Source organism: Candoia aspera, chromosome 1 (genome assembly GCF_035149785.1).
Source record: "Candoia aspera isolate rCanAsp1 chromosome 1, rCanAsp1.hap2, whole genome shotgun sequence".
In the NCBI taxonomy this organism is placed as follows: domain Eukaryota; kingdom Metazoa; phylum Chordata; class Lepidosauria; order Squamata; family Boidae; genus Candoia; species Candoia aspera.
This window is the reverse complement of record NC_086153.1, coordinates 28,076,508-28,087,350: the sequence shown is the minus strand read 5'-3', so window position 1 is coordinate 28,087,350 and position 10,843 is coordinate 28,076,508. Positions and strand designations below refer to the sequence as shown.

The window sequence follows — 10,843 nt, the reverse complement described above, 5'->3', positions numbered from 1 at the left end:
CGGCCTGATGGAGACGGCGCGGTGCTGGCGTAAGTTCGATAGCTCGGCTCTCTCTCAAGAAGCAGTGGCAGAGCTAAACTGAGGGTCAGTTGCGCGGTGATGGCGGCCAATCAACCGCCTCCCCCCAAGCCGTGGGAGAACCGGCGACTGTAAGTGCGGTGCTAGGTGCGGGTGCAAGGCGGGCGAGGGAAGAACACAGAAGAAATGGCTATTCCACCTTAGAGCTTAATTATTACTATTTAAACTAGACCATCCAAGGAAAGGGGGGGGGTCTTTATTGGGGAAGGTAGGGTACTCTGCGCATGCTTAGGTGCTTTCGTTCAAAGCTACGGGCTGGGGTGATCATTGGAGGGAGAAATTTCAGATGCCCACCGTGTTGTTCTCTAAACCTCCACCGGCGCCAATCCGGCGCCCTTCCAGATTCACTCGGTTATTGAATAGGTGAGGGTGCAACAGAGGGACAACTATTACTTCGTCCTTTAGCGTGGGGATAAGCATAAGCCTGGCAGGCTGAAGAAGGAAAGGGGGTTCGCAAATTCCGCCCCCCCTCCAATTTCATTATTGTATTTCACACAAATTAACCTTCATCTCTTTCCCTTATGACTGGAAACCTAAACGGTTTGTTCCTTAGGTTTGAACTCCCTCAAGGCAAATACTTTTTCCCCATAAATTCAAGTGTTCCTCTTTTTTCTTCTATCTTCCCTCAATCAGGTTTATTTCTTAGGTAGAGTTTTTTTTGTTTTGGGGAAGAAAGGATAAAACGGAATCATCATTATAAATATTTTTGTTTATTTTCTATTTTCCCACCTTGGACTTTGTCAGCTTGGTTTGCATGTTCTAGAAAAGGGTGTGATTGTATATTTGGAAGAATGCTGAGTTTGTGGGTTAAAGTTCTGTGTGCTTAAGTCCTGTGGCATCTGGTTGTTTTACATTTTGCTCTATGAAATTTAATTTAAAATGGTTTTTCTAGTGGGATTGTCCCTACTGAAAGTGCAACAACTTGTAGCTTGCATATTCTGCTAGTTTATACCTATTATGATGCATCTACTTTTCTCCCACTTCTCCCCTCTTTTCCATCAAAATGGGTGTGTTAGAGCATGTACTCCAAAGTAGTTCGCATTGCTTCCTACTTGTGTTCTCTAGATAATTAAGATTGTGTAATATACCTGCATACGCTGCATTTCTATCCATACTTAACTTGGGAGGCAGCTTAATTTTGTCAATCTTAACAATTAGGTCAGTATATAGAATTCAGTTGTAAGGATATTGTGCAGAAATCACATTTGGATGTCTATAAACTTTTACTGTGCTCTGGTTTTAAGATAATTATGAATAATTTTTTGATTATATTATAGTGCGATGGATGTTTTATTTCTTATAAACCAGTGAGAGTCACATAATTGTGGCAGTCTAAACATCAGTAATAAATGCACAATTTCCTCTAATTTATTCTGTAAAGTAGATAGCACCTTGCCCAAGGACTGTTCTGTGAAGTAATGAATTGTTGCAGATTTTTAAGTCACGAAGTCCATGAAGTCACGAAGAGTCGGAAGCGACTAAACGAATAAACAACAACAGCCACCATCACTACCCAGTCATTCTGTCATTTCCTGCTTTTAGATCATTTCCATGGAACCAATTTAAAAGAACAAAAAAATGAAAGGTCCCCTATTTTACTACTACTCCAGTGGTCTGGTTAAAAGAACTGAAACAAAAATGGAAGGTTCACTGGTTCACTAGTGGACTCAATAGAAAAGAAAAGAAAAAAGAAAAGTCCTCTGTTTCACCAGTCTAACAGCCCAGCACATGTTACTAGTAACCAGAGGAGAGGAGAGTCTGTCTGCCACAGTACATTCTTGCGAATTGGAATAGAGATATTGCCTTCAATGAAATGAAATGCAATAGTCAGACTGCATAGCATACCTGCGCTAGTGGAGATTGCACAACACTACTTTTGGAGTAACAAAAGTTGGGTGGAGGTTGGCTTTGCAGCCAGCTTGGGTTGGGTTGAGAATGATGCATATTCATGTTGTCTAGAATTGTTAAGTAGTCTCTCCTTGCACTAGGGCAAACAGGACATGATGATGAGTCCTTATATTTCATAGCCTCTTGTTTTGCATCCCTTTAGTTACCTTTTTTCTTTCCATGTTTTATACCTGCAGAAGAACTGCTTAATATTTGAACTTTAAATCAGCAATGTCTATATTGAGTGCATCTGAAAATCTGTGTACAGGGAATTTTAAGTTCTGCACTGACTTAGTAGGAGCAATTCAAAAATGGTATAGTAGGCATAGTATCAGTTTGTAAACATATACAGAGGTGGGTATGAATTATGTTTAGTTTTAAGAATTATCCTATATGTTAACAGTGGACTTCTGAATTTTAGATCTGCTGATGTAGGAGTCAATCAACTGACTAGACCTGGACAGCCCATGCTTACTCGAGTTCCACCTCCTATTCTGCCAAGGCCTTCACAACAGACTGGGAGCACTGCTCTGAATACCTTCAGACCTACATATAGCAGTTCTTTTTCTTCAGGCTATGGCACATATGGAAATTCTTTTTATGGAAGTTACAGCCCATATAATTACGGATATGGTGGCTTGGGCTACAGTCGTTTTCGGATGGATGATATTCCTACCAGCCGATTTGTTCAGCAAGCTGAGGAAAGCAGCCGGGGTGCATTTCAGTCCATTGAAAGCATAGTCCATGCCTTTGCCTCTGTCAGCATGATGATGGATGCCACCTTTTCAGCTGTCTACAACAGTTTCCGAGCTGTATTGGATGTTGCCAATCACTTTTCCAGGCTCAAAATACATTTTACCAAGGTGTTTTCAGCCTTTGCATTAGTCAGAACTATAAGGTATTTCTACAGATGGCTGCAGAGGTTACTGGGTATGAGAAAGAGCTCAGAGAATGATGATTTGTGGGCAGAAAGTAAAGGAACTGTGGCCTGCTTTGGTCCCGAAGAAAAGGCAGCTAACTCTGCAAAATCCTGGCCCATTTTCCTATTCTTTGCTGTTGTTCTTGGAGGTCCCTACCTTATATGGAAGCTGCTGTCCACCTACAGTGATGATGAAACAGGTAAAGGAAATATTTATCTGATTTGGAATAGAAGCATTGTCTTCTGTCCTTTGCTACTAAGCTGTGGGGTACTAAGGATGACCAGGTTTGCAAACTGCTTCAAATCTTGTTTAAAATAGAAAACTGAATTAATATTAAGGCAGCCTTTAATGACGAGTATATTTATCTGGGTATGTATTTGTGGGAAGCAGTGCACGCATTTATGAATAGCTAGTGGAATCTTGATGTTGTGTGGAAAAAAGAAGGTAGATAAAAGGGATTTAGTGATGAATTACCTTGATAGTTGCTGGTATAGATTGTTTATTATTTATTTATTGAATTATTTACAACTTCATAATTTAGGAATCTCAAAGCATTTTTAGAGAACCTATAAAAGCATAAGATAAAAACTGGGGGGAAAGATTAAAGTCATTTGGTAAAATGACAGATAATGGCAGGGAAAGGCCAACATAAAAACTGGGGGAAAAGATTAAAGTCATTTGGTAATATGACAGATAATGGCAGGGAAAGGCCAACATAAATTAATTTTAAGACACCTAGATTATTATTATTAGGACCTGGCATAATATAGTTTGTAACTATGAATAACCTGAATCTCAGGTGGTTTTCTTGCCTTCTCAGAGGCTTTTCAAAAGTCGAATTGATTGTTATAAGTGTGCTCCTCCAAGGAGCAGGGAGGAGATCTAAAAATAGGGGATCCAGAAGCCTAAATGACAGCAGTACTGGAGATCTGAACTGTTTTAATGGATTTGTATGGAATTTGCAAGAAATAAAATAGAGGCTAAAGTTTCATAGGTGCAACTCCATACCTATCAAAAGTTAACTTTAATCTGTTAAATAACATACTTATTTAATCTACATCCAGGCTTTTACAGAGGAGTTTGGAGCCAAGTTTCTAAGTTACTTGCTTGGACAACTTTGGAAGAAGAAAAACTAAGCAAGTTTTTCTTTCTTTTAATTTATATACCATAAACATTAGCTATGCACTGTGCAAATTTTACATTTCTAGCTTTTAACAATATACAGAATGGCTTATAAAGGGTTGAAGTGGGTTTCCTGTATTTAGTTTTAAAAGCTGCTCTTAAACTATGCCTCTCAAGAAGTAAGTTCAGGGATTGCATTCTCAGCAGCAAGGTTACTGAGCTGCTTAAACTTTCTTCTATGAAACAGTTTCCAGTGATTGGGCCAGTGGAGAGGATGATCATGTTGTTGGGAGAGCAGAATATGACTTCAATGCTATTTCAGAGGAAGAAATTTCTTTCCGTGCAGGTGAAATGTTAAAACTGGCACCCAAAGGTAAGATAAGTTTGTTTTAAAATATTCCTGCATTCTCAAATTTCTGAGCAGCTTGTAGAAATCAAAACAGAAAAGATATTTATTTTCTGGGTCAATTGTTAATGAGAAATTGGGAGAAAGCTTGTTTTGACCTCTTGGATGCAGAGTCACCTACTTGCAAATATTTATCAACAAAGAAGGTCCTAGTTCGCATGTTTTTATAGAAGTATATTGTCAGCACCTGCTCATTCAAGCATTCACACACACAATCAAGAAACGATTTCTTTGAACTGTTTTATTGAAGCATAATGAATGGTACAGAAGGCAAGCTGCGAATAAAGACTTCCCGCCAAAACCTACTTTAAACTACATTCCCTTAGCTAGTCCCCTTTCCCATGAAGTGTGTCACTCCCCCTCCCATCCAGATGGTATTCCTGTCGTATCTCAACCTCGCGTCCTTGATGTGCTTATAGCCAAAACAACCCCTTATATTCCAATTTCACACACCCCCTCCCATCTTCCTCCCATCCTACAACCTTTGAGAACGACACGATGGGAGATGCCCTGATAAGGGTTTCTGTGAAACCTTTGATCAGGGAATCTGACATATATGCATTTACATGCTTAAAATTTGTTTTATTATATTTTCAGAATAAAGATAAAATATGAAAAGATAGAAAAAGGTTGAAAGAAAACTAAAGAAAAAAGAAAAAAACTAAAAAGTGCAGAAACAAATGGAAAAAGATTTGTTGAATGACTTAGCCAGTACATTAATTGAAGGCAGACAGACAGACAGACATCTCTGAAAAAGCTTTTCTTTTTCTCAGTTCTGGTCTGCCAATTTCCTTTTTCTCTATTCCTCCTTTGGGTCTCTCCCACTAATTTCCTGAGATCTCTTTCAGTCCACTCATTCTGTGCTCCTTCACCCACATCCCACAGTTCCACTGGTTTATGATAATTTTTTTTCTCATATTAATAGTTTATTTATATCCATATTGATTTGGAACTAAATCCCATAGTATTCAGTGGAATATCCCCAGATAAACTTGTCTAAAAGTGCAGCTAAGGATGTATTCACACTTGACTCTAAACGTAGCTTAATATCAGTTTATTACTATATATATAGCCACCCATCTTGCAATTGCACAACACAATTGCAAGCTCTAACACAAGAGTAAAATCCAACAGAATGAAAGAATAACATGCTACCCTTGAAATATGTTCAGAAGTGACATATGTAAAATATGATAGCTAGGCTGCTAACTGGTATAAATTACAGGGATTCTTGTACCTTACAGTGCACTTAAAGTTCTGCACAGATTGTCAGTTTCTTTGCTAATGTCTGAAATGGGTTAGGACCTGACTATCTCTTCTCCTGTTACAAACTTGTTTAGTTGTTGAGATCTGTAGACGAGTCTCTTTTAAAGATGCCTTCACTGTCCTAGATCTGTCTTTCTGACATGCACAAAAAGGCTTTCTGCATTGTTCCCTATCTATGGAATATACTCATCTGGAAGTTGCTACTACTCTCTTGGTATTTACAAAATCTGTAAAGATGCATCTCTTTCACCAGGTGTCAGTTGACTTGAGAATTGATTAAATATTTTTCAGTGAAATGCCAATTCGTTTTTGAACACTTTGCATTGGTTATGTATATTTTTATTGTTTTGTCTAAACATTAATTTTAGTTAATTTAACTATTGGTGATCATAAACATTCTAAGTCATTCTTCAGATAGATTTTTGTTGCAGTTTGAAAAACTTAGGAGTTATATAACTCTAATTATCCTAAGTTATCTAATACACTTTTATAGCTCACTGTCGCTGCATAAGAGTTTTCTGGTAACTGCATGTGTTTTGTTTTTCTTACCAGAACAACAACCCAAGTTACGTGGCTGGCTTTTGGCCAGCCGTGATGGTCAAACAACAGGACTCATACCAGCTAATTATGTCCGAATACTTGGTAAAAGAAAAGGGAGAAGAAGTTTAGAGATGGAGAAGGTTGCAGAGCATCAATCTGCAGTCAGCAATACTTCTTTGGTTCAAGAAAGCACAACGGCTGGTGCTTTGGAGGAGCAAGAGGCTGCCTTTGAGTCTGTTTTTGGGGAAACAAATAAAATTCCTGTCAGATCAAATTGTCCTGTGCTTAGTGGAGTTAAAGAAGATTTTTGATGCTTGAAGATTTATCAGAGCTACTGGACTGCATTCACCAATAATACTTTAGGGTAGCCATTCAGTAGTAAGTAGCAAAACACTGTTATTGACTGTATCCAGGTAATGTGCTATTCATACCTGGTAGTGTCAGTCATAGGGACAGTTGTTATTGGCCCTAAACCCATATTAGGTTCATTGAACATTAGGCAGTTGGGTAACGTATGCTAAGGTCCATCATATTATCTCAGACATTGGTGACTATAGAGTAAAAATATCATCTTCTGATCTGAAGAAGCTGGTAATAAGGCTTCAGACAGCTCTCTGTGCTGAAGCGGTTCTTGAAGTCTAAAGAATCTGCTTCATACAGTAGCATTGTGGTAGTATTGAGAGAGAATGTTTTCAGAGGTTTTAATTATACCGTGTGGCTGGTTTTGTTTTGTTTTTGTACATTTTTGTGAGGTGAAAGGAAAATCTCTGATTCAGGGAGATGAGCTACCAATAGGGAAACTTACAGGGTTGAAACTAATGCATCCACTAGATAGAAATATATATAATATGCTTAAAAAAACAGCAAAAAGTCCATCTAATTGTAGTTCTGAGGTATATACTGGCAGATCACTTGATCCTCTTTTCATATGCTGCATATGAACATTGTGAAAGCTGGAAGGTTGGTTTTGGTTTTTTTTAACTGCTCTATAGCATTGCATTTGAAGTCTGATGTAGTCCTCTTACTTGGATTGGAAGATATTTGCTATTTGGTAAAAAGCTACATTGCCACTTGTTCTTCCAGGTAAATTATGTAACAACTTTCCTCTATCTTTTTACTGAAACATGTTCTGTCAAGAATATTTCATAGAGGCTCAAACTCATCATAAAATGGCAGTATATCTTTTTGTTTTAAAGTTAATTCTGTTACTGTCACATGCAATTTGAGCCTAGTGATTGATAAAAGTCATAAATACATGTTTTTCTGTAGTTGGTTTCTTAATATTGCAAATGCCAACAGTGTCATTTCACTTAACATTCTGCTTAGTAAATCTGTAGTAATTGCTTGAGTGAGAATACTGAATGTGGCTTTTGTATCCAAAAGGTGTGAGGTGTTGTTTACAAAGCCAGACTGATATGAAAATAAAACTCCTCATAAAAATCACATTTAATACTAAATTGAGGCCATGCCATTCTCAACAGTCAGGATAAATATCTAAGTTTATTCTAAAGAAGGGTTGATAAGTGACAAACTAATTTCAGGGTGAAATGTATTAGATGAAATACATAGACTTTGAAGTTCTGTTGTGTTGATAGCTTAAAATGCTTTGAGCTTATAATGCAACAAAATTATACATTCTTTTTTTTCTCTAACCATCTTAAAATAAATGGATTTCCAAATTGGAAAATACAAATTGACATCCTTCATTTTAAATCAAAATTCTTCTATACATATTTTTAAATAAACTTTTTGTTTGCAGCTTTGCTACAAGCCTAATTTTTTAAAGAATTCTAAACAATTTTGTATCTTGAGGTAAATTGCAGCATAGAACAAAGAGCTTAAATGAGAGTCCCTTAGCTGGAAATACTTTTTTCCCCATAGCATTCAGGTTCAGTCAGTGTATAATTCATCATTGTGCTAAGGTCCTTGAGAAAGGAATTTTCTTTGATCCCTTTCATTTAATGATGAAGCAATGCAGTAATTTCTAATTAAAATACTTGAATTTCTACTTAGGTAAGACTAGCAGCTATAGGCCAGAAAAATGAAAAACCAGGATTCGACTGAAGATGGTCAGGCCTGAACAACCACAAGCAATTCTTTATTATTTACATGATTGGGTGCTTTTGGATTGAACTTGGTGACATAAATTGGTACCTTGATTTTCCTCCAAAAATATGCTAGGAAATTTAAGTAAAGATGTTGATATGGATCTAATATCTGAAACCAGTTTTTCTTGCCTACTGAAACTAGCATCTGGTGATGAAAAAGGGTAAGTTCCAGATTGTAACTGGCCTTCAAATCAAGGCATAAAATACTTGATTTTTCTGATACTTTTATCAATGGGTTGAATTCTAATAAAAAGGACCATTGACTTTTAGTCTGATCCTAAAAAAATACTTAACTGAATATATTGAATTTGATAGGGCTCACTTCTTAGGAAGTTTTCTTGAATTTACAATTTTTATCATACATGAACTTATTTCATTATAACTAACGAAGTAGCATATACATGCATAACTCTGAACCTTTAACTTTATACTTGCTTTAGTGGAACCAGAATGCAAATGGTTATAATGATTTAGCTTTTAGTGAAGATTTTATCATGCAGTGGGAATAACTGTTAAATCTATTAAATTCCACTAAATTTTGAGTACAACCTTGTTTTCTCTTATGAACCTTACATTCACAGTAAAATGGCAAGTAGGATATCAATTTGAAATGAAATGCAGTCTTACAACTATGATATGTACTAATGTTGGCAGTATGTTCCAGCCATCTTTTTATATTACACAGTATTGGTTGCTATAATTGACAATTTGTGAAGCCTAAAAACACATAAAATACATTCTGGTAAATATACATGTGTATCTTCTGATTTAGGTGGAATAAGGCTAATGGGGCCATAGAACCATTTTAGATGGAAAAGATTTTGGGTTTCCCTATTACACAGTAGTCTAACAAACTGGGGAATATTTTTTTCCTGTGGCATTTTACACATCCCATAGAAACACAAATGTATTTATCCCTTAAGTTTGTGTGTGCGCACGTGCATATGTTAACCTTTGTGATGATGGTGTTGATCAAAATGGGACATACTGTAGTTACTGTTAAATGTATGGCATTGGAGAAAAGCTGTATTTCTGGTTACTAGATTAGAAGAAAAATTGAGATTATGAAATCCTGACCCCTACAAAGTGTCACCATCAGGCTCTACAATGGCAGACTTTCTCTGTTGTTCCTCTCCTTCTTTGGAATGGCATGACTCCAGAGATTAAAGTAGCCCTAATCTTGCTAAGAATTTGGAAGGCCAGTAAGACCTGGCTTTATCAGATGGGCTTTGGGAGATGATATAAATTCTGGTCCATTTTGGAGGTATCATTGATTGCTGTTTTAACTGTTCCTCAGGGCTATATTGTTGCTGTATTATGTTAATTATGTTTAATCCAATTGTCTTTTGGAGGGTAAGCCACTCAAAGTTGCTTGTGATTGGAATGGCATATAAAGTCAGTAAATTAATAAATCTGAAAGCAACATTTTCTGGGGAAAGATAATGGGTCTTTTATTTTTATTTTTTTTGTTCCTAGCAGTTTAAATTTTTTTTGAATTTACTAAATTTTTCAGAATTTGCCTTTCAGTAATCTATTGCACCACTGTGGTCTTAGGACCCTAAGACCCTATTGGTGAAAGATGAAAGGTCCCCTCTGCAAGCACCGAGTCATGTCTGACCCTTTGGGGGGATGCCACTTTCACGACGTTTTCTTGACAGACTATATCGGGGTAGTTTGCCATTGCCTTCCCCAGTTGTCACCTTCCCCATCAAGCTGGGTACTCATTTTACTGACCTTGGAAGGATGGAAGGCTGAGTCCACCTGAGCCAGCTACCAGAGAATCTAACTTCCGCTGGGATCGAACATGAATCATGGGGAGTTTCGGTTGCAATACTGCCGCCTACCACTCTGCGCCAAAACTATTTGCCAGCCTATGTTGAAAAATAATACAATATTAAAATCCCATCAAACAATTGTGAGAAGTGGCAGTGAATATGTCAATTTTAATTTTTAATATGGTAAATATAACCCATACAAACAAAAGCTCTTTTGGGGTCCTCCATAATTTTTAAAAGTGGGAAGGGTCCTGAGAGGAGAAAGTTTATAAAACACTGTATTAGACAAGGAAAGTGCATAAATGATCTTCAGTGCTCAAATCGGGACAGGGCACTGACATTCTATATGGGCTGCAAAAATCTGATGACTATAAGATGGCAGCACAGAGCTTGATGTATCTCTTTGCTGCTATGTAGCAACATCTGGATTTTTGCAGCACAGATATGTATGTTTGTCAAACTAATATCATTAATGTTCTTATACATGTCTACTTGTTCGGTGGGATTTACGTCTTGTCTATGTCTATATAAGGCTGCAATTTACCACACACATTTATACATGTATGCAGGACAGTGAAAGATAAATTTGACTGAGAAACTATCTAATAGTTTCCACAGACAGGTGGGGATTTAAAATTGTTCTTCCTGCTTCTAGTTCAGCACATAACCACTTCACTTTGAATTCATTGATTCATACAAGAATGTATAAACTTCATTTGAAAATGAAAATATTTTGACAAT

At 37.0% G+C, this 10,843-nt stretch overlaps 2 protein-coding genes across 2 annotated transcripts in view; one reads left to right on the top strand and one right to left on the bottom strand.

Annotated features, from left to right (window-relative positions):
• Nucleotides 1-10,843, bottom strand: part of USP34 (ubiquitin specific peptidase 34) — a 617,663-nt gene that overhangs the window by 361,824 nt on the left and 244,996 nt on the right. The gene's annotated exons all lie outside the window — the stretch shown is intronic.
• Nucleotides 48-8,869, top strand: PEX13 (peroxisomal biogenesis factor 13). The gene is made up of 4 exons (XM_063301082.1): nucleotides 48-149; nucleotides 2,387-3,084; nucleotides 4,255-4,380; nucleotides 6,232-8,869. Exons 1-4 carry the CDS (start codon nucleotides 100-102, stop codon nucleotides 6,528-6,530), a joined length of 1,173 nt encoding a protein of 390 aa, XP_063157152.1. The 5' UTR covers nucleotides 48-99; the 3' UTR covers nucleotides 6,531-8,869.

Bases quoted from the DNA above. Each gene is read 5' to 3' on its own strand.
- PEX13 (XM_063301082.1), top strand. From the start codon at position 100: ATGGCGGCCAATCAACCGCCTCCCCCCAAGCCGTGGGAGAACCGGCGA. The intron at 150-2,386 runs GTAAGTGCGGTG...TCTGAATTTTAG, and splicing joins CCGTGGGAGAACCGGCGACT to ATCTGCTGATGTAGGAGTCA. The intron at 3,085-4,254 runs GTAAAGGAAATA...TCTATGAAACAG, and splicing joins CTACAGTGATGATGAAACAG to TTTCCAGTGATTGGGCCAGT.